Source organism: Mytilus trossulus, chromosome 13 (assembly GCF_036588685.1).
Source record: "Mytilus trossulus isolate FHL-02 chromosome 13, PNRI_Mtr1.1.1.hap1, whole genome shotgun sequence".
Taxonomy (NCBI): Eukaryota; Metazoa; Mollusca; class Bivalvia; order Mytilida; family Mytilidae; genus Mytilus; species Mytilus trossulus.
Genome location: NC_086385.1, coordinates 58,759,108 through 58,783,699, shown reverse-complemented (window position 1 = coordinate 58,783,699; position 24,592 = coordinate 58,759,108). Strand labels below are relative to the sequence as shown.

The window sequence follows — 24,592 nt, the reverse complement described above, 5'->3', positions numbered from 1 at the left end:
AAACCTCTTACTCGAATGACAGTCGCACAACGTTCCACCCTTTTGAAAACAATGTTCGAGTAAGGCAGACAGAAAAACTAGGCACAACTGTCAAAACTAATGGTATAGAAGCCAACTTTGTCTCATAATCCAGACAACTATGAACACAAAAAAACAACACAAAGCATACAGACAAATCACGCATTTTATTTTCTAAAGAAAGTAGTTGTATGCTATGTTTCCCATGTTTAAATTTCTAATTTCTAAAAGGTGAGTTCAATTCTTCTTACCGAATTTCACAAACGGACAATAATTTGGCATCGTTACAAAATTCGTCACTCCACTTTAATGAAAGATTTATAACTATCAAAGCACAGTGTGCACCTGCTAAACCATCGCCATTTTTATTATCTGGTTGCTGTGGTGGTCCTTGATACCAGTTATTGAAGGTAAGTGGAGCACCAGACAACCATTTATATGACATTTCTTCGTTATTGTCTGTGAGGCCAATCCAGAAAAATGCTAAAATAATAATATCAAAATCATATGAAAAAACACTATCTTCAAAATGTAAAATAAAAAAAAAAATGGAATAGTTATCACACGTACCAGAATTATAATCTATTATCTTACCTCCTATAAATTTCTAGGAATATGATTGGTTAACAGCGTCCGCATGGAAACCGTGCATATTCAATATTAGGTTAGTTAGGAGGCGGGGCTTGTTCGATACACGGTTAGTATTGGAGTTACGTCCCTTTATATTCCATATTAGGTAATAAAGAGGCGACGCTTAATGCATGCACGGTTAGTAGTGGTGTTACGCTCCTTTAGCATGTTTAGAAAAACAAAACAGTACTGAGAAAAAATCTTAAAGATTGCAACAGACGAAGAAAGTGATGATAAAGTGAAATAAATTCAGAAAATACATTTAAATATAACAAGTTGTCATTGTTGGCATCATGTTAATGCTAACTGTCTTGAATACTTGCTCATTTTGAAAGGTCACTAGTCTAAATTTTACACGTAAATATAGTCGGTAAGATACATTTGTTACATGGTGTGCTAGTGACGTAATACAGTATATTTATGGGGTCAGTAAATACCATATGGGGATTCGTGCCTCGCTCTCAACCCATATGAGATTTACTAACCCCATAAATACCGTATTGGGTCACATGCACACTATGTAACTAAAAGTATGTCAGAATTTGAGTTTCAAACTGCATGAAGCTCCTTAAAAGAATTAACAAATATAATGTCACCAAGAATATTGCATCTGTTCTGAATGCAATTAAGACATAGATGTGTATCTACACCATTAATAAATAAATCATGACATATTGTTTGATTGATGATGGCCCGAGTGCATTTCTTTTTGACAATACATTCAAGTGAAAAAAAATCGCACATGCTATATCTTAAAACGATGTTGTACATTGTACTGTACTACTAGTAAGACAAATGATATCAAAATCATAGAAACTTCTAACAGCTCTAACTCACATTCTGTGTTTTGGGGGTCTAACATTTAGTTTGACAGGTTCAGAGATAATAAAGTTTTACCTTTTTGATTTGGACCAAATAATTACTCAACATAAAGATTCAGCCTCCACATTTTCAAAAAAATCTAATTGTATCCCCCTAACTATGTGTCATGCATTAACCATCAAAAAATAGATAAAGAAAGTGTATAAAATTTTAAATTCTAGTTATACGCTGTTCACACTAGGGACTATATTCGTAGACAACGACATCCAAAGGACGATAACTGTGTCATTGGACCTAATGACACAAATATAAAATACAGTTATAATAAAGTAGATTTTATCAACTATTTGACACCGTAGAGCACTTAAACAAAGTCAAAACGTAATACTTTATAGTAGGTTATTAAGGCTCCTCACATAAAAATATGAAATGAGTCAATTTGGAAAACGCATTACTTTATAGTTTGTAAGAAAGGGTCTCCACATGGAAAATTTGAAAGTAGTGACTTGAGAAGTCGCAATATCTTATAATTGGTAAAACAAGGTTCCCACATGCTTTTCAATATAATAAAGGATAACACATAGACAAATCCTAGCTTTGGTCAATTAAAAACAAACTATAGGAGGAAATATGATTTACTTTAAAATGTTCGTAATCCGTTGTTTTGCTGTCTTTGTTTCGTCGACGGTGTACATAATAAGCAATGTATATCTACAGAGTCAGAAAAATATATTTGATGTCATGAATGTCTACATACATATAATTAAATTTAAGGTAGCACAATACAAAGATTTATACCTCTGATTCTCTAGTTTTAAAATGATGTAGCTTTCTTTATAATGATTGCAATGTGAGTATTATGCAAGAATTATGTAATCAATTATAGTGTTAACCGTGTCTACAAAATTTTACAAGAATTTCCATTTTTAATTGAAATGAGCTTCTTCATGGATATCCCGAGAGATATGATTTTATTATATGTTGTTCCTATAGCCATTATCTACAAAAAGTGTCTTTGAATTTGAATAACATGTATAGATCAAATTGTACACATAATCAATAATTATCTACTTTTATGTAATACTTTTTTTTCTGTCAATACAAAAACATGTATCGTCTTAGTTTTTAAAAGTGTTAAAAAACGTTATATAATGAAAATCAGTTGATTTCATTATTTTCTGTGTCAACTGATGCGGAAAAAAAGAAAAAAAAAACATATGAATCCTTATTTTCCTACCAGGTATCTTCAGTATTTTATGAATCAATACTATAACGTCTAATACAAAAGTGTTTTCTTCAGCAGTTTCAATAGAAGCCAAATGTCCACCACTAGAACTGCAATTAGCCTACAACAATAGATATCAGTTTAAAAATGCATCAACCATACCATGCTTATCATTCTATACGCAAGACGAGCATCCACTCAAAACAAGGCTCGTTAATGAATCAAATGGGTCAACAAAAAAGATCTTCTGTAGACGAAACGCGCGTCTTGCGTATATACAAACCTTAGTCCTGGTATCTATGATGAGTTTATATACGAAACTAAAGTGATTGCGATATCAAACATTCGATAAGTCTTGTCAATTAATCTTTTTTGCGATTTTTTCAGCTTGAACAACTAGTTTATAGCACCCGTTCAATTTATCGGACTACGTCTGTCAGCATTTTGGATACCAAACCAGGTAAATATTTGTCATCCTCGCGTAATAATATAAACACGAGGTAATATAAAATGTTTACCTTTTATATTTTTGTCCTGTGTCGCGTTTATAAACTACAATAATATAAAAAGACATCACTTATATTGGTGATGGAAGTGGTGTATTCTTTTTCTGGTAATGATTAATGACAAAAACAAAATTAATATCTTGTGTAGCATCCGAAGGACGAGTGTCGGTGATCCGCAAAAGGTAAGTTGTTCCTCCCTTTCATGTTTATTTTGTAGAATCACGAGACCTTTCCAAATACCTTAAATGATTTTCGGTGATATGGAATGGTAAGTGATTCCTCCCTTTCATGTTTATTTTGTAGCATAACGAGACTTTTCAAATACCGAAAGTTATTTTCATTGATCTGGAAAGCTAAGCGGTTTCTCCCTTTCATGTCTTTTGTAGAATTACCAGACCTGTTTAAATACCAAAGGTGATTAACGGTAATATGAAAGGGTAAGTAGTTCCTCCCTTTCATGTATTTCGTACAATCACACGACCTTTCCATATACTGAAGGTGATATGCAATGATATGGAAAAGTCAGTGGTTCCTCCTTATCATGTTTATTTTATAGAATCATGAGACATTCCGTTTACCGAAGATGATTTCCGGTGATCTAGAAAGGTAAGTGGTTTCTCCCTTTCATGTTTATTTTGTAGCATCACGAGACCTTTCAAATACCGAATTTTCTTTCGAAGATTTTGACAGGTACGTTGTTCCTCCTGTTCATGTTTATTTTGTAGAATTATGAGACCTTTCCATATATCGAAGTTGATTTTCGGTGATCTGGAAAGGTAAACGGTTCCTCCCTTTCATGTATCTTGTAGAATCACAAGAACGTTTCCATATACCGAAGGTGATTTCCCGTGATCTGGAAACGTAAGTGGTTTCTCCCTTTCATTTTTATTTTGTGGAATAACGAAACCTTTCCATATACCGAAGGTGATTTCCGGTGATCAGGAAAGGTAAGTGGTTCCCTTTCATGATTATTTAAAAAATCACCAGACCTTTCATATACCAAAAGTGATTTCCGGTGATCTGGCCAGGTAAGCGGTTCCTCCCTTTCGTGATTATTTTCATGATAAGTATGTTAGATGTGACGAATTATAAATAATTGATCAGTACATAGTTTAATTACTAGTTCATTTAACACTATATATATAAGGGAAGACTCCACCCATTTCTTTTTTCCAGAAAGACATTAATGGACCTTTGGTTAAAAAGTTAAAACATATTGATTGATACATTTTCTACGTTCATCATTCCTTCAAAGTGAGATTTTTCTCCTCATTTCAAAGTTTCTAGTCTTTGAATTTTTCGGATAATGCAGATTCACATTTTCATAATTTAGAGATATTTTACATGAAGAGCAATCCAGATAAGTAGAGAAAAAGTAACCAGTACACCAGACGCGCGTTTCGTCTACACGAGACTAATCAGTAACACTCGGATCAAGAAAGTTATACAGCCAAGCAAGTACAAGGTTGAGGAGAATTGAGGACAGACAATTCCAAAAAGTTATTATCCATTCCTTGGGTAGGAAAATCCTTAGTTTTCGAAAAATCTAACAATAAATTTATAAAAATGACCATATAATGTATATTCATGTCAACATTGAATTGCTGACTACTGGGCTAGAGATGCTCTCTGGGACTACACGTCAAACAGCAGTGGCATCGACCCAGTGGTGTAAATAGTTATTACAGGTACCAGGATTATAAATTCAATACGCCAGACGTGCGTTTCGTCTATATAAGATCCATCAATGACGCTCAGATCAAAATAGTTATGAAGTCATACAAGTACAAAGTTGAAGAGCATTGCATGAGAACAAAATATTCCCAAATGAGATGTAAAATACGGCTATGTTAAACTGTTCCTGGGATAAGACAATCCTAAGTCTTAAAACACATTTGATGGTACGTTGCAAAGTAGAAAGATTTTTATCAAAATATTTATTGCATACCTCAGAATTGATCCAAGTTGCCTGGCCACATTTAAATATGTACTTTGACCCACCAAAGTCTGCCACCGTCTCGGGACACAACACTTTTACTAAAAATATCAAAACAACATTAAATGTTATAATGACCTTTCCTAACTATCTTACAATACACTTTGTTAAAGATTGTTCGATTTGAAAGCTTATTAGTTTAATTCCTGTCATATTTTTTTTATTTTTAGAACATACAGTTTTGGGATAAACACGTTCTGACACATTTTTGCGGTTCTTACAGGTTTAATGTTTGTATTAAACACCCCAAAAACAAACAAGTATCAATATGGACACAAGCTATACACAAATAAAAAATTACCAATGGTTTCACTTATCATATGTTTTCTTGTACAACTCTATAGATGTATGTAGTGTTCAGGAACTAATATTTTCTCTGTTTCGAAGCAAACCAATTATTTTCAGTCTGTTGATCAAAGCCTATCATTAAACAATGTTAGTATGTCTTGCTCTGCGATTTTGTATCGTGGAAAACAATCCTTATTGTGTTTAGCGTTTTATTGGATTTTTGTACCTCAATTTACCATTTTCGAAATATAAGAATACGATTTTTATTAGATAATTTCCCGAAACAACCTTACTCCCAAAACGTAACATTAAGTTTGATATAGCAAAAAAAGTATAGTGCATAACAGAATAGAATTTAGTTCATCGTTAATGTGTTAATTGTAATATTATTGTAACATATACAACAACCAATGAAAGGAAAAAATAGTGGTCATACTACATTGTGGAATTTTCCCATCCCAGCCTGATGTTTTGCACGTTAAATATTTTCTTCCAACCAGTGACAGTCCTGCGTCACATGTAAAATTTGCCGTTGAGCCAACATTTCTTTCCGTTACAGTGACAGTACCATTTGATAGACTGTCGGGTTGAATATCTTCACATTGAACTACAAGAATATCTACAGTTTACAAGTTATTACCAATAAACAGAACAAACAATACAACTAAACTGTTGAGTTCCTTTTTCATCAAATGTTAAAGAAAAGTCCACAAGAGACAAATAATGTATGCGCTACATCTGTTGATTGAATACTATATTTGTAAGATTTTAACAGTCGTTTTAGAAATCAAGTCCATTAATTTCATGGAACACTCACATATGTATGTGTTAATATCCTGACAGTTTTGTATCGTTACATTTGTTTTTCAATCAATTGACCAAAAGTTGTCTCAAGCAAAAAAGAATGCTCTTACAGAGTTTTGTAGGGTTCTTGTTAGCACTTATTTTCATTTGACAGTGACATGAGTGATGCCAGAATACATTTAACTTTAAATAGATTTAATACCTTCACGCTGAATTAAAACAAAGATCTCAAGATTATAGAATATAATCCAAAATGCGTGTAACATAATATAAAATATAGACTGAATATGTTTTACACTGAACTAAAATTATATCACAAGATTATGAAAAGAAAACGACAATTGATTTGTGGAATGTGTCAAAGGGATAACAACCCGAACAAAGGGCAGAACACAGCCGGACACTACCAATGTGTCTTCAATACAGCCAGCAAATCAATTAAGCAACTGGAGGCGTGCTTCAGCGGGACCCTACACAAAATTGTGTACTAGTTCAGTGATAATTAACGTCATATTTAACTCCAAACGATATAAATAACTAAAGTTAAATACATACGAAACTAACAAAGGCCAGACACTCCTGACTTGAGACAGGCGCAAGCATGCAACGGTGTTAAACATTTTTTTGTGAAATCTCTACCTTTAAATCATTATCTAGCCAATGTAGAACAACAAAAACACAGCAATACGCACATTAAAATTAAGTTAAAAAGAAGTTTGAGTACGAAAGTCCAGAAAAAATGAACATTATAGAAACTAAGCAAATTGACATTGATATATAGATAAACAAAGCACTACTAGAAGTTGCTCCAAGCAAATCATCATTATGATATTTTCATGATATGAATATTAAACATAATATCGCCCGTTAGAGGTTTAGTATCATACAATTATTTAATGAATCAAAAAAATGAAATATGTTTTATATGTTTAATTAATTTTTTTTTTGTTGGCGTTATAAGCCATAAGCCCGTTGGTTATCCCGTTTGAATGGTTTTACACTAGTAATCTTGGGGCCTTGTATAACTAATTGTTCGGTGTATGACAAGGCTCTGTGTTGAAGACACCTTTACCTATACTGGTTTACTTGTATAAATTGTTATTTGGATGGAGAGTTGAATCATTGGCACTCATACCAAATCTTTCTGTATCTATTAAACGGGGTATATAGAGTCTATTCATTAGGATTAAAAGGTTAGTATACATTCCGACAGTCAGTGGGATGAAAGGTTATTAAACACACCATATATATTATTATATATTTTATCATCTTTAAAGAATAATTCAAATCAATTCCCTCGACGATATGTTTAAGTAGGACAAAATATGCTTCTGCTTAATGGAGCTAATGCCACCATCTACATGATCTAGCTAATATTCACGCAATAAACTGCACATACATGTTAGTTTAAAACGACCTGAATAGTTGTATACGTACACATGCAACACGGTCTCCTTCTGCAACATATGCCTTTCACTGTCTATCCTAAACCAAAACTACTTTCACAGTTGGATTTTTTTGTTTGGGCGCATCTTCCCCGTGAGGCCGTACATTGACGTGTTAACTCTTTAAAAATAAAGGTATTATTTTTATAAGATGTCCCTACATCATGCGATTTGTACGTTTCAAAGAGTATATTATGTATTATAAAAAGATAAAATGTGGCAAAGATAAAAGATAAACACAATTGTTTCCAAAATTGATTCTGAAATTGAAATTGATTTTTGCAGTCAAAGCGGTAAAAACTTCATTGCGTTTAGATGAACATTAATTGAAATACATTTAGAGAAATGACACATTTTCGGATGAAATGTTTTGCCTTCATGTATGTACTTACACCTTATGTATTGTGTTAATGCGATATATTTACCACAATGAACAATGCACTATTAGAAATTTAAATATCTTTTGGTTATTTTTATTTTTATGTGATCCTGTATTTCAGTTTAGCCTTTTATATAAAATATAGCTTACTTTCATCTGCATTCGTCTCATAGTATATGCTCAACGCCATCACAATCACTTGCCAAATGTTCAACATGGTCCTGAAACATTTACATTATTCATATTTCATAAAATATATATAATATTTGCATTAATCGTATTTCATAACGTCTAATATTTAAAATATGTATTTAATAAAACATTAGGTATTCATTTAACATATTGATATTGATCAAATCAGCCCTAGTACAAATAAATCAGCCTGTGAAATACTGATGATGACCCACTGATGATATAAATTAAGAGTTAACAATGCTTTCGAACAGGGTCAACACGGACACACTTACTTATTGACTTATACAGGACGTGAACTTCCGGTTTCATTTTGCTTCCATCTTTTATGCACATGTACTTAACGTTAGATGTATCGTTATACATTAAAAAATTGTAATATCTTGTTAATTAAAGTCATAGAATAAAAAGTTTGAAGTCTTGAGACGAAAAAAAAATTACTGCCTTTTCGAGTACAAATACTGATTATTTTCATGTTTCATTTTCATTGATCAGTTATTAGAAGGCATATCTTAATATACTTCAATGAGTTTATAGCATTCCTTTAAAAGACAGTTTGGAAGATCGTCATACAATAGGCAATCCATTAGAAAGTTTTTGTTTTTGTTTGAACGTTGTTTTAATCGCACATCATGGACTAATTCCTTGTCCTAGACACAAGCGGAAGTGAATTGGAGTGAAATAGGACGCAAAGTTAGGTAAATTGCAGACGGACTTTATTTTGAAAGCCTGTGCATTCTTAATTTGCGTCCATTCTGTTAATTACGATGGTCGTTAAAAACTTCCCCTTGTTATCTAATACAGCTTATTTTTCGCTAATAGTACGAATCATAGTTTTAATTAATACATATCAATTATACACAAGATTCCTCATTTTTTTAAAAATCAAGAGTTTATACACTGGGCAATCCCATATAAAAAAGAAGATATGGTATGGTTGCCAGCAAGACAACTATCCACAAGAGACCAAATGACACAGATATAAACCATCAAATTAAGCAAACCTGTACAATGAGGCACTTTGAGATAAAGAAAAAGAAAAGCAAATGTAAACATCAAAAAGCTGACATTCGAAGGGTCATTTTACAGTTATGTTATCTTTTTGAAGAGATTGCAGTTTGGACATACCATTTCGTTTTTAAAACACTTCGAACATTTATACATTTAAACAGATAAATTACAAAAAACGACTAACTATGTACTAAAAGAAATAGGTAAAGTATTGCATTAAAAATATCCACAATATAGCATTTTTCTTTAGACAAAAACATTTATAATTACAATTAAACTGTCCGAAACTTGTTTATGCAAACTAAGCAAATTATCGATTTCCAACACATTCACATGTAGATACTTTAAAGATTAAATGCACAGATTTATAAGAGCTTGAAGGAAAATGATACAAAGGCGCTTTGATTTCATTGGCTATACACAAATGATGCAATATCGCTTTGATTCCATTGGCCAAATAACAAGTTCACGCAGGCGCACAATGTATTACATAAAAATAAAAAATAAAATCAATAGAAATATGTAAGTAACATTTGCAACAAATGTATGTAAAAGAGAACTTTTAATAACATTAAATGACAATCTAAGTTATATTAAACATCGATTTGGATTGCATAATAAGTAAGTTAGTTTGATCTCGAGATTGTTTCTTGTATTGAAAGAAAAAGAGTCAAACCGATGACTTTTAAAATGTTTATATCATTGAAAAATCTCAAAATGATCTCCCTTTGGTGCCAACACGCCATGTTTTGCATTACAATGAATATATCTTTCGTACCTCAGCGGTGACCTATATTTTTAATTATTGTTTTCAAATAAGCTGTATATAAACTCAATAAATTTAAAATTTAAGCGATTTCTGTAATTAAGTTTTTTTTTATTTCGATATTCCCTCTATTTCTCTCATTTGTTCAACAGAAACAAAGTGACATTAACAAAAATGTATGCTTTTTTCAGAGGCATATTGTGAGCTTAAATGAACGGTGATCTCATTTTTTATTTAATTTTTCTATTTAGTATATGATAAATTTCATTCAGAGAAATATATAGCTAAATCATATATGAAGAAAAATAAATGATTCATACCCGCGAGCCCCCCTTAATACTATTTGCATTTGTACATTTATAGATTATGGAGTATATAACCTTTATCGTGTGTTGAACATGGATTTGAATAAAGATAATCATTTATACCAGTTCCTCTCATATTTTGTTTGGTGTGGCTATTGTATGGTTCTCTTGTTATACAACAAGTATTCGTGCACAAAACGTACTCAAAACAGAAGTCATATAATATTTTCATTCTATATAAGTTTTCTTTTCTAACTATATAAGAATCACAATGTATAAAGTAGTATTTAGCTGCTATATGCATATATTGTTTGCATTTGGCACTGTTGATGTTGTTCTTTCTTTGCGTCTCAGAAAAAGAGACACAGACACGGTTGACCCGTTAGTGTGAGGTATCTGAAAGACAAAGGGAGGTCAACACTCACAGTTATACTTGACAAGATTAATAAGTCGTCCTCCTGAGTACACGCATAGAAAACCATTCAAATAACAGCATTTATAAAAGTTAAATGTTTATTTGTATACTACAACATGTACAAAGTATTCATACTTTATATAAACATCATACATTGTACCAATTATTGCAGACAAAGAAAGTTCATAATTATCATAATTATTCACACCAGTGAAAGTCATTTAGAACATTTAAAAAAGTTACTAATAACATGTAATTATTTCCAGTTGTACAACGTGACAAAATTCGAATAATTCAACGATATGTTAAAGTACTTGACAGGTTTAATGTGCTTTATGTTATACTACCTTCACTTTTAAGTATTATTATTGCAGATTGTGAAAAGTGTTCAAAAATTATTTAAATCTCGGTCCGTCGGTGTATGTGATACTATCATATATTCCTATTTAGTTAAGTATTGTTATGGCCAGGAGGTATTTAAAATTCTGGAAAAGGACTGTCTTGGTGTAAAGACAATGACAGACATAAACGAAATAAAACGTCAAGCTATATCTAGTCCATATATCTTAATAAAATTGAGAATGGAAATCTTAAACATATTAAATATTTCAAAATCCTTGTACAACACTTGCGGTTGTGAGTCGTAGTTGTGGTATAAAGCAAATCTACACAATATTTTTATGAGCAGGATTTATTTGAAGAAAAGGAGTCATTCGATGCAAAAAACAATGACAACGAAAATGAAAAGTTATTGTAAACCAGGTTCATAGATCCTTAAAATCTTTTTTATACTCGATTTTAAAAATTATTGAATTTTCAAATTCAAATGCAACTAATGAACGATTTGTATTTATGACTACCACATATACATGTTTATATAACTGATTGATTAAGTATAAAGCAAACTGAATATGTGCATCTATGTTTTTAATAACTAACATATATAACATGTTTTGTTATGGGCAGAATGCATCTTATAACATGTATGGCTATTAAACCGTATTCGCCTTATCGATCGCCGTTTATTCATACCGTAGGTTTTAACGTGATTCATGCAATGATCGTGTCCTATTATTTTCAGTTTATTTGAGTTTTATTTTCTACCTATATCTAAAGAACAAAATACATAAAATATCATAATTATTCACAAATATGTTACAGAACATTTAAAAAATCTCAGAATTACATGTAATTATTTTCAGTTATACAACTTGATTAAATTCCAATAATCCATTGAAGATAAAGTAGTTTATAGGTACCCTGTACTTGTATGATATACAACCTTTACTGATAAGTATTGTTTTTGCAAATTTTTTAAAATTTTACAAGAATTTTCAAATCCCGGACTGTTGTTTTTTTGTAATTATTTCAAATATTCCTGTCTATTTTAGAATTGTAATGGGTAGGGTGTATTTGAAATTCTCGAAAAGAAGAAAAGTTTACAGGTAAAATTGCTCAAAGAAACATCATAGTAGACCAAGTATATTTTCTGAAATGATTGTGATTTGAACATCTGTAGTAACTTTTACGATTTCTAGAATTGTCCCATTTTCAAAGAAAACAAACTGCTGCATTTTTTTTATTTCCATACTTTAACATCAGACTGACCCAATCAAAGTTTGAAACTAATGTGCAATCTGTACTACCACAAAACGCAGGTAAAGTATGAGTTTTGGTGGCCTCAATTGTTCTGTTATGCTTTTTATGAATGGGGAAAATATTGACTTTATCGGTTTTGATTTCTAACTTTAGTTTGCCTCCAGCAAATATGGAACTTGTACACAATACTCATTTTATTAGAAAATATATCAAGTATAAGTTTGGATAGTGTCAACTTTGCTGTTCTTAAGTTATGTTACTTCAGAAAGTTATATCGTTAATCGACTCCTTTTTATAGTTCATGTCCTTTGTTAATTATTGGGACCAATTTTTTTGCGTATTTTGCCTTATATCTTGAATAAACAATAAACACAATATGGAGGCCACTTCTTAATGGAATTATTGCACTTAAATGTAGTGTCTTCGCATTATTGGATTGTAAATAACAGAGAACGTAAGGTCCAATTGCTAATCAATTACGCAAAGTTTTATTAAAAACAAATTCATAAAATTTGAACTTATTAATAATAATCTTTTTACAAGCATAGATATTTGATATTTAATGTTTTTAAATTGAGATTTTAGGGGAGATTACTCTGAAAAGGCCTATATCTCACTTGTGAGACCAAAGCTAGAGTATGGTAGCTGCATCTGGGACCCACATACAAAATCCAAAAAAATCACAAATAAAAATGGTCCAAAGACGTGCAGCCAGATATATTTGTAATCGATATCATAACACCAGCTCTGTGACAAACATGCTTAACCATCTTAACTGGCCAACACTTGAAATTGGAAGAATAAGAACAAGGCTTATATTTTTCTTCAAAATTATACACTACCAAGTAGCAATATACCCTACGAACTTGTTAATACCATCAGACAGTCGAACAAGACAATGCACTCATAGTCACTCATTCAGGCACATACAGGCAAAAAAAGACTCATATACATTTTCATTCTATCCTAGGACAATAGTCCAATGGAACCTTTTACCAGTTACTGCTGTCCAATGCACCACAGTTGAAACATTCAGAGAACAGATTCCTATATCTGTTCTTAACCAATACTACACCATGTAATGTAACACCTTGTAAATAGTTTAATCTTATATGTACAGTGAAAACCAAAAACAAGTTATGATTTCTTTATTACATTTTTGTTTTGATGTAAATATAAAATTGTAAATTTTACCCACGCATGCACGGCACATAGTCTTCAATATTATGATGGAGCGCGGAAACTAAAAGAAGAGGAAGAGTGCATTTCATAAAAAGGCTGCATGAATTTTTGATATTTTAAACATCAAAAAGAAAAAAAAAACCGGTGACCCTCTCTTATCACTGATAAGCTTAAATCGTTTTCTAAAAGCTATATTATCTCGCTTTTTGTTTTCACTTCTATTATTTAGTTTAGCTTCTGGTCACCACATGCTGTTTTCCCCAGTATAATCCGTTGTCTTGTTACAACCTGTAACTTGTGAATCGGTGATCTATCATACATATATTTTTGAACAATTTACAATATCTATATGTTACGTTTTAGCAAAGTCTGAACAAATTCTATCACTTTTAATCTATACTACCATATTACCTTGAAGATGAGTTTCATCTTTTTTAGTCGCTTTGTCATATATTATAGAAAGTTATAATTGATAAAGATATTCGTTAAAGCACAACTGTTTAGCAAGTCAAGATCTACAAATACTAAAACGTCAAGTGTTGCCGACATAGTAAAGTAGATTGTAACTCTTTATATGGGTTATGGCTCTTAATTGATGATTTGTTTTATCCTCTTTTGGGATTTGAACTAGAAGATAGAAGGACACTAAACAGCACATGATCAGGAATACAAGATCATCAAAACAGATTTTGTCAAAAATTCTATTATTGTTTGCAATGTTGGAGTATGACTTTCTTGCTTTTACTTTAGACGTGTAGAGCTTATCTTATTTCATAATTGTCACACCCTTATTGTTAAGAAACTTAAATAAACAGTAGACTATATGCCAGGTCTTTCTAACAACCAGTGACAAACTATTCTGGGCATAATTTAAGGATGTTTTTTCCCCATGATGCAATAGACTGTATATTTACCATCTACAGTAGACAAAATAATAACAACTACACTTGACAAGGTTGATAAATCGTCGTTTTAAGGACATTCATAGAAAACCTTTCAAAGACCAAAATTTTTAATTAGTAAATGTTCATTTATATACTACAACATATTCATAATTCATATTAACACTAGACATTGTACTTTTTCAACAAATTTTTAAGACAAAGAAAGTTGATAATTATCATAATTATTCACAAATATGTTACAGAACATTTAAAAAATCTAACGATTACATGTAATTATTTCTATTAATACAACTTGACAAACTTTCAATAATGCAATGAAGTTTAAAGTAGTTTATAGGTACCCTGTACTTGTATGATATACAACTTTTACTAGTAGGTATTGTTTTTGCAAATTTGATAAAGTTTACAAGAATTTTCATATCCCGGACCGTTGGTTTTTGTGATTATATCATATATTCCTATTTTTTTAAGAATTGTTATGGGTAGGATGTGTTTGAAGTTCTCGAAAAGAAGAAAAGTCTACAGGTAAAATGGCTAAAAAGAAACATCATAGTAAACCAAGTATATGTTCTGAAATGATTATGATTTGAACATCTGCAGTCACTTTTACGATTTCTAGAATTGTCCCATTTTCAAATAATATATTATAGAAAGTTATAATTGATAAAGATATTCTTCAAAGCACAAATGTCCAGCAAGTCAAGATCTACAATTACTAAAACGTCAAGTGGTGCCGACATAGAAAAGAATATTGTAACTCTTTATATGAGTTATAGCTCTTAATTGATGATTTGTTTTATCCTGTTTTGTGATTTGAACTAGAAGAAAGAAGGAAACTAAACATCACAAGATCAGCAATACAAGATCATCAAAACAGATTTTGTCAATAATTCTATTCTTGTTTACAATGTTGGAGTATGACTTTGTTGCTTTTACTTTAGACGTGTAGAGTTTATCTTATGTCATGAGTGTCACACCCTTATTGTTAAGAAACTAAAATAAACAGCAGACTATATGCCAGGTCTTTCTGACAACCATTGACAAACAATTTGGGGCATAATTTAAGGATGTTTTTTTTCCCAGGATGCAATAGACTGTATATTTACCATCTACAGTAGACCAAATAATAACAATTATACTTGACAAGGTTGATAAGTCGTCATTTTCAGGACATTCATAGAAAACCTTTCAAAAATCAAAATTTATAAATGTTTAATGTTCATTTATATACTACAACATATTCATAATTCATTTAAAGAATAGACATTGTACTTTTTCAACAAATTTTTAAGACAAAGAAAGTTGATAATTATCATAATTATTCACAAATATGTTACAGAACATTTAAAAAATCTAACGATTACATGTAATTATTTCTATTAATACAACTTGACAAACTTTCAATAATGCAATGAAGTTGAAAGTAGTTTATAGGTACCCTGTACTTGTATGATATACAGTAAGTATTATTTTTGCAAATTTTATAAAGTTTACAAGAATTTTCAAATCCCGAACCGTTGGTTTATGTGATAATGTCATATATCTCTATTTATTTAAGAATTGGTATGGGCAGGATGTATTTGAAATTCTTGAAAAGGACTCTCTTTGATGCAAAAAAAGACAAATATATAAACGAAATGAAAAGGTTTTTTTATTTCTTTTCTTTGGCATGGCCATTTTTTGCTACAAAAGCTAGATAAGAAATACAAATTTAGGCAAGGGCTTTACGAGTTTTTGTTTTGTATAGTTCATATGATGATTAACTTGTATAAGTAAAGTTCTCATCACTGAAAAATAGACAAAGGCGTTACTTGGTTATTGATTTTTTTAAATTGTGTGGATTATGTTTTGTGTTTATCATTTTAGAAGATATTTCTTGATGGATTCGTCATCGGGTATACGTAGATTTTGTGATAATTATGAACATCGTGATATTTCAAAAGCTGCAGTTACGTGGTGTCCAGATTGCGACGAAGCGTTGTGTTCGTAATGTAAGGACCATCATTATGCTTTAAAATATTCAAAATTCCACAAATCTATTTTACTCGCCGAATTCGACAAAGTAACGTCCTTAATCAAGAACACCAGTATATACTGCACGGACCATGACCAGAAATGCGACTTGTATTGCTGCAGTCATCGAAAGTGTTGTTGTAATATGTGTTTAAAAGAATCACATTTTCATTGTGAAAAGCTTGATATAACACAAGATGTTGTTAAAAATGTTTAAACCTCTCCCGTGCTAGAATACATAGAACACGATTTGTAATGCCTAATGCTCATTTTGAATTCCTTGATTAAAAACCGACTGGAAAATAAGACAAGAGTAAATGCTAAGAAATTTGCATTTATGGATGAAAATAAACATTTCCACTGAACTACTGAACACTGAATTCGACGAAATCGAAAAAAGTTAAAAAGATAACTTGGTATCGGACGTAGCAAAACTTGATTCGGATTTAAATACTCTTTTGCAGGATGTGGATGTCCATATAAAAGCATAAAGCCACTTTACGGGAGAAACTGACAGCTGCTATTACATGTATTAGTATCGTAACTTAACTTCAAGTCTTGCTAGGGCTTAGATCATTAGAACATCAAGTAGAGGAATAATATGCATATTTGGAAACAATTAAATCGAAACAAAGCAATGGATGAAGTTGATATCGTCCTTGAAATATCTCATTATGTGAGAGCGATATCAAAAAGCAGCGAATCGTTTGGTATAATTTCACAGTCAAGAAAACGTATTGATTTAGAATTTGAAGTACGCAAGAAGGTGCAATCACAACTTGTACTGCAATTTGTTAATTTTCGAATACTAAATTTTCTGAAATTGCAAGTTTTCAGATACAGCAAAGGGAAAGCGGTATCTACATTTGAGGCTGTACTATACCGCCAGAAGGATTTGTGGTACTTGCCGATGACCGTAAAAAAATATTAAATACATGTGACAGTGTATGTAATGTTCTACGAGAAATACAGGTATCGTGTTCACCTCGGGCTGTTACGTACATTAAGAATTCAAATGTTGGTGTGACATGTCAGTCGACCAGTAAGGTTGCACTTGTTGGACTAATAACTTGTAACACATTTTCGACGTTCTCAAGTTTTCTAAATGACACACTGGCTATTAGAATATCGGGAATTTTCTTCTTGACTACTATTTTGGGGACAGTTTAAGCCATGTTAAAGGCAATAGGCTCGACACATTATTGTGCAGGAGAGGATAACATATTTTCTTCAAGTTCGTCCAACAATAGAGTGTTATGCTTTAACAAAGATGGTGATCTTTTTGGCACTTTCAGAATTCGATATTACAAAATCCAAACGATGTGGCCGTAGACGAATCGTTTTGTATCAGCAGTAGGTGAAAGTTCTAAAAACTGCTTTGCAATCTCTCCTGATGGAAAAACAAGCCGAAAAATGCTAAAAAACTTAGACTATCCCTACTCCTTAGATTTTGATAAAACTTCAAACTTAATGGTAATCACTAACGAAAATGGTTTTGTTCGAGTGTATTACAAACATTGAGAGCTAAAATATTGAGGATCCTGCTTCATGCCGTCATCTCATCATTTGAATATGAAACAAATGGTTTGCACAAAATTGATTGTACATATCGTTGAATACATATACATGTAGACATATATAGTCTAAATTGAAAACTACGTTCAAACCTATGATTGCGTTGGAAAAAAATCACAATTTTTATACGTGTGCATGTCAAACAAATCTCGTTGTAAAAACAGCACAAACAACATTTTCCAAAAGACCAAAACAGTGAAAAAGTTTATTTTAGATGTAACAAAATGGATCTTAATAAAAATTTAAAACTAAACATATTTTTTTTTTTTTTTTTTTTTTAACTTATGGCGACAATGCTTTACCACAAACATACGGTGTTAATATTTTTTTAGTACACCAGATCCGGATTTCGACAATAAATGTCTCTTCAGTGATGTTCATCGAAACGATATTTGGAAGGCCAAATAATAAGTACCCTCATTTTTAGAAAAAGTACCCTCATTTTTAGATAAACTCTTGAATTTTAAGAGTCAATATAGGATAAACGGATCATATAAACCGGAGGGAAAATATGTTACAAGCCCAAACAAAAAAATATATAAACGAGTCTACATTGAAAATTACGTTCAAACCTATGATTGCGTTAGATCAAAATCGCAATTTTTACACGTGGGCATGGTTAAACAAATTCCGTTGTAGAAGGGTCTAAAAACAGCACAAACAACATTTTCCAAAAGACCAAAAACGTGAAAAAGTATATTTTAGTATATAATATTGATATATATATATATATTATATTATTTAAACTTCAGTTGATCAAAACTTTAAAAAAATCAATATAGGTTAAATTTATACGATCTTAAAAACAATAGGCAGGCATGACAGATACTTACAAGGTTTTTAAAGAGGTATTTTTGTAGACAATGGATTGTAAATTGTAGAACTCTGGTATAGTTTATTCAAATTGTTTTACAACTGATAAATATACCTTGGAAGATTTAAGGCTTTACGAATGATTTACAAAATAGCCTGAAGCCTTGTTTTATGGTTTTACGGTAGTATCGAGTTTCTGTCTAATTTGTATTCATATACATCTCAAGATATATACATGGTATAGTGTCTCTTGCCTTCAATCTAATTGAATTATAGATCTTTGATTTTGCTATCCTCTTGTAATACGAGCACACGATTTCTGATAGATCCATCAGAGTTTTAATTAGTCTGGTCCTTCCTGCACCCCATAAAGTTTTCCGATTGATTTTTGTCACATTTTATTAGCATATGAGCTCTTTGTGTTTAATATATAAGTAAGGATAATACTTAATCTCCATCTATCAAAAGTTCTTCTGATTAACCGTATCAAATTACAGCTAACATTATAATGGGGAAACACATTAATTTTACTTATAAATAAAAGTGAGAATAGTATGGCAATTTGCAGTTATTCTAAAACTATATTTTAGATATTTCAATTTTAATTTCTGTTGATTTTAAAGGACTTTAACAAAAAGTTCCTGTGAAAGGCAAGTATGTTCCGGATTTAAATTTTAAGTATATGACAAATTTACAATTTCACTTTCTGAAAATACAGGGAGACAACTCTCTGTACACTAAGATTTAAAAAAGAGGTCAGGATTTGTTTATTGATTATAATTATTATATCACAATGTATCGGCAGAAATGGAAAAAAGTGTTTTCTTTGAACTTTTTAAGTAATTGAGTCCAAGCCCTTACTTGCCTCAGAAAAAAAATAATATGTCTACAGGTACATTAAGCTAAATTTCAGGTATAGCAATTCCTGACTCTTTGTTTTCTACCAAACTATGATAAATATAAGAATGTTGTTCTGTTAGACGAAATTGAAAACAACTTCAAACGATGATGTTTTCATATCACCAGCAATCTGTATCTTCAAAAAATGTTTGCTGGAAACTTGATATAAGGTCCCCCCTCTTTTCCCATTTTGATATTTTATGAAATTATCCTGTTCAAGTAAATGCTAAACATTAAAAACAATAAGTGTGCGTGCGACATAATCTATTAAATCAGCTGATCTAGTATGCTCGGGATGGTTTATACGATCGGGTGCCGAGTGGGGATGCTGTTTTTAACGATCGTAGGTCGATTTCTCATACCATTTTAGGGGTATTAGTGGCTGTAGTTAGTTTGAATGGTATATTTTGCATCTCTGTAAAGCTGAAGCCATGGTCACAACAAACCCACGACACATCTATGCAGCGCCACGAATTGAAATTTTGCCTTTCCATAGTCGTGCGACTGTTGTACGATTAACGTAGTGTCGTGGGTACCATCATAGACCATTTCAATAAAACAATCGTCGCACGATTGTCTCACGCATACAATATTTCGTACGATGCTCGCTCAACATTGATTGTCTGTCGTTCGACAGTTATCAGTTCGTTCGTCATGCACATATTTGCGTGATATTTAGAAGACCACAATTCGGCGGAAATTAATGTTTGGAAAAACATACCATTTCGTTTGAATAATGCGGATAGAGCCTGGCATGGTTTAAGACCTGTTGCTGAGAGTCGCCCCTTGCATCACATTAGCACGATAGTCGTGCGACAGTGGCACGACAGTTACACGACAGTCAAACGCGCATCCCAATACATGAAAACCTAAACGATAGCCCCAAACAACTCACGATTGCGGTACGATTGTCGCACAACTGTCGCACGACTGTCGCACGACCAACTTTTGAAAAGCACACGATAGTACAATTACAATTCTTGTTTAATCTATCATGTACCCGTCGTGAAACCATCTTGGATATCTGACCAATCGAAATATTTTTTTGCCATTTTGCACGACAGTGCCACGACCACAAATAGATCTTCCACGACAAAAAAAACGTACGATCTGTTGTGACCAGGGCTTTTATAAGTATAGAGCCATTATAATAGAAACATGTGTATTAAGTGGTTAAATGCAATGGCATATATTTCATATATATTGAGGTGGTACTCTTTTCACTAAAATATAATATCCTCGGTTACTGTCTCTGATGTAAATAAGGCTCACGCTAAATAAGGGATATCGCTTTAAAAAATCTGGACCGGACGTGAGTGGAAACAAAAGTCGAATGACCACATTTCTTTAGGAATAATTTTGCCTTCAAAGTGTAGAAGTCCACATACTAATGTATGATAAGTTACTCACAATCATTGTCGCGTGCATGACAAGTCGGTACAATATTATCTAAAAAAAGAATTTAAAACAAAAATGTATATAAGCCAATAATTAGTAATCAAGATGAGACAAAATAATATACTATATTTTTATTACATAAAATTGTTGTAATAATGTCCAAGTGTGGAAAGTTCTGCCGAGTTTTCCTTCATCAGACTTGCTGAACCATCTACCCAATTACCATCATTGTGGTGCAACCATCTACTAACAAACCATGCGTAACGGAATACATACGGCGCAGACTCCAAAAGCGGAAGTACCTCTCTCATTAACCGAAGCTGGTAATTAACCGATGTGGTATGAGGACAAGCGAACTCAGTAAGCCATATTGGTTTGTGGAACTTATCCCATGTTTGCTTAAGTTTTGTCATGATTTGGTGTGCATCACATCTATAAATATGGACTGCCACGTGGTCAACTCTGCAATTATGACATTGATGTAAAAAATGTTGCAACCAGTTTAGATTGGTTACTGCTGGACTAACTAAAATTTTCCCCGATGCATGTTTTTCCAATTCTCTCCACATGACGACAGCCTGTGCTACTGTAAGATTCGACTGGTCATGGTGGTCAGGCTCATTAAAACCAAGAAGATACTGAGCTTGCGAAGAAATATTGATCCCTTTTTCGAAATGTCTGCCGTTTACCATCGGTACATACCCTGCTCGAGTGTTCACCGGACAGTGATTAAAAAAGTGCATCCTTTCTGGTGACTGTCGCCAGTCGTACCTAAAACAAATAATGAAATAATACATTTACTTCGTTGACTTACTTTTCATGAGTTATCAAAGAGTATAAAGAACCACAATATTAAATATTCATCGCCCCCTCCCAAACAAAGAGAAGAGATGATAAATAAAAGAAAAATTACATAAATTTAAGGAATTTAAGGAATACTAACCCTAACCCTAACTGAAACTACAAATCCCATTCTAAGATTGGCTCACACCGAACATTTAGCTATAAAGGGCACCAACAGGACTTGTTTAAAACCATTCATACAAAAAGGAAATGAGAAACACATCAACAATTATCAAGTTTCATGACTTAGGACAAGTGTCTTATGCACAGATTTTTTTCTGCATGGGCACGTCACATGTTCTCTCTCCTTTAACTTGCAAATACATAACATCGTGTCATAATAATCACGATTTTTTTTGGCAAATATTACAGACTAGTGTTCCTTTTTGCAACTCACAACAAATGTTTTAGTAGTGTTTACAGCAAACTGTTATAGATCGATTTGATTTCATTGCAGTATGTGTTAACAGGCTGCATCTGCAATATCGATTGTGTACAACAAACAAAATTGTAACCCAACCGTAGAAAGTTTTCGATGTCATGTTAGTTTTAGATCCAAGGACTGGATTTTAAACAAATTAAAAAAAATATTCATTTTCTTTTATCTAAAACGGAACAAACGGAAGTGATTTATTCAAAGGAGGTTAAGGTCACGTGGAACACACCATTTAAATAAAGTATCTAGAATTTTGGTATAAAGATGAGACTTAGAAACGGGGAAATTTGAGGTTTTGTCGAGCTATTTCCCTGTTTCGAGATGCAATATGTCAAGTAAATGCACTATTGTCTTTATAGTGCAATCTAGAAAAAAAACATTTCAATTGTTGTTTAATTTGTTCATGTTATTCATTCAACAAGTTGAAGAGAACGTATGAATAATTAGAATTAGTTTCAGCAACTTCTATTTAAATATTCATAAGGAATAGTTATCAAAAGTACCAGGATTATAATTTTATACGCCAGACGCGCGTTTCGTCTACATAAGACTCATCAGTGACGCTCAGATCAAAATAGTTAAAAAGCCAAACAAATACAAAGTTGAAGAGCATTTAGGACCCAAAATTCCAAAAAAGTTTTGCCAAATACGGCTAAGGTAATCTACTCCTGGGGTAAGAAAATCCTTAGTTTTTCGAAAAATTCGAGGTTTTTTAAACAGAAAATTTATAATATGACCATATAATTGATATTCATGTCAACACCGAAGTGCTGACTACTGGGCTGGTGATACCCTCGGGGACGAAACGTCCACCAGCAGTGGCATCGACCCAGTGGTGTAAATAGTTATCAAAAGTACCAGGATTATAATTTTATACGCCAGACGCGCGTTTCGTCTACATAAGACTCATCAGTGACGCTCAGATCAAAATAGTTAAAAAGCCAAACAAATACAAAGTTGAAGAGCATTTATGACCCAAAATTCCAAAAAAGTTTTGCCAAATACGGCTAAGGTAATCTACTCCTGGCGTAAGAAAATCCTTAGTTTTTCGAAAAATTCGAGTTTTTTTAAAACAGAAAATTTATAATATGACCATATAATTGATAAGTGATAAGGAAAAGTGATATCGGATCAGTGACTGTATATGACATAGAAATATACAGTCAACGCATTTTGACTGCTCAAAAAGAAAGAGTGCAGTATAATTACCATTACACTTACCACCAATGAGTGTTAGTAAAGGTGGCTTCATCTGTACAGTGGTACTGCGGGCTCCATGCTATTCCAACACCTTTTTTGTGAGAAGCTCCGACAAGGATAATGATGTTGAGAACAAGTAAACACAAGGAACCGGATGCCACCAATACTAAAATATTTAAACATATAGAAAACAAAGTGTTTCAATAAATTTGAGAGCCTGCAGAAAAGATAACAACCTAGCCATAGAAAAGAAACAACCAAATGTCACCAATTTGTCTTAAACAAAGCGTGAAAGTCATAAAAATGAAGCTGAATTAAAAAAGATATAATAATACAAGAATAACAAAGGCCAGAGGCTCCAGATTGGGACTAAGCAAAAAAACACATCTTGGTTTAAGGATTTTGTGAGATCTCAATCCCTACCAATATATTTTATCCATGATCATGAATAATGCTTAAATGATTTGTATCTATACATACAAAAAACTTAGATTTGATTTAGAACACTTCAATAAAACATGTTTATTTAAGATGCTACCTTGTATAATTTTGATTAATGTAATGTTAATTTATTGTGTATTCTTTTCTTGTTTATTTCGTAGTCTAATTAAAACCTTCAACCTTTTTTTATGTATAAAAACGTTGCAGGTAAACTGGTACCCACCAATAAAATGAATATACAGTTATTAATTAATGTTGTCATTGAATTTATGGATTTCAAGCTAAGAAAAGGAACGTTTTGTACATACCCATGATAGAAGCACGAACCAAATTCAAATTATTTCAAGACAGTACCAATAAACTTTAATTTCCTGATAAGGCAACGATCTTGTCTATCAAGTTATATTTATATATTGACCTTTCTGTGACGGGCTGAAAAGTATTACATTGACCCTACATCAAACCTGAATGACGTCAATCATAAA

At 32.0% G+C, this 24,592-nt stretch overlaps 1 protein-coding gene across 1 annotated transcript; it reads right to left on the bottom strand.

Moving 5' to 3' along the window:
* Positions 1-265: 265 nt before the first annotated feature.
* Positions 266-24,508, bottom strand: LOC134694528 (uncharacterized). Its single transcript, XM_063555541.1, has 6 exons — positions 24,416-24,508; positions 23,688-23,832; positions 21,326-21,958; positions 3,442-3,598; positions 2,708-2,816; positions 266-501 (listed from the first exon to the last, which is right to left on the bottom strand). Exons 1-6 carry the CDS (start codon positions 24,417-24,419, stop codon positions 266-268), a joined length of 1,284 nt encoding a protein of 427 aa, XP_063411611.1. The 5' UTR covers positions 24,420-24,508.
* Positions 24,509-24,592: the final 84 nt, after the last annotated feature.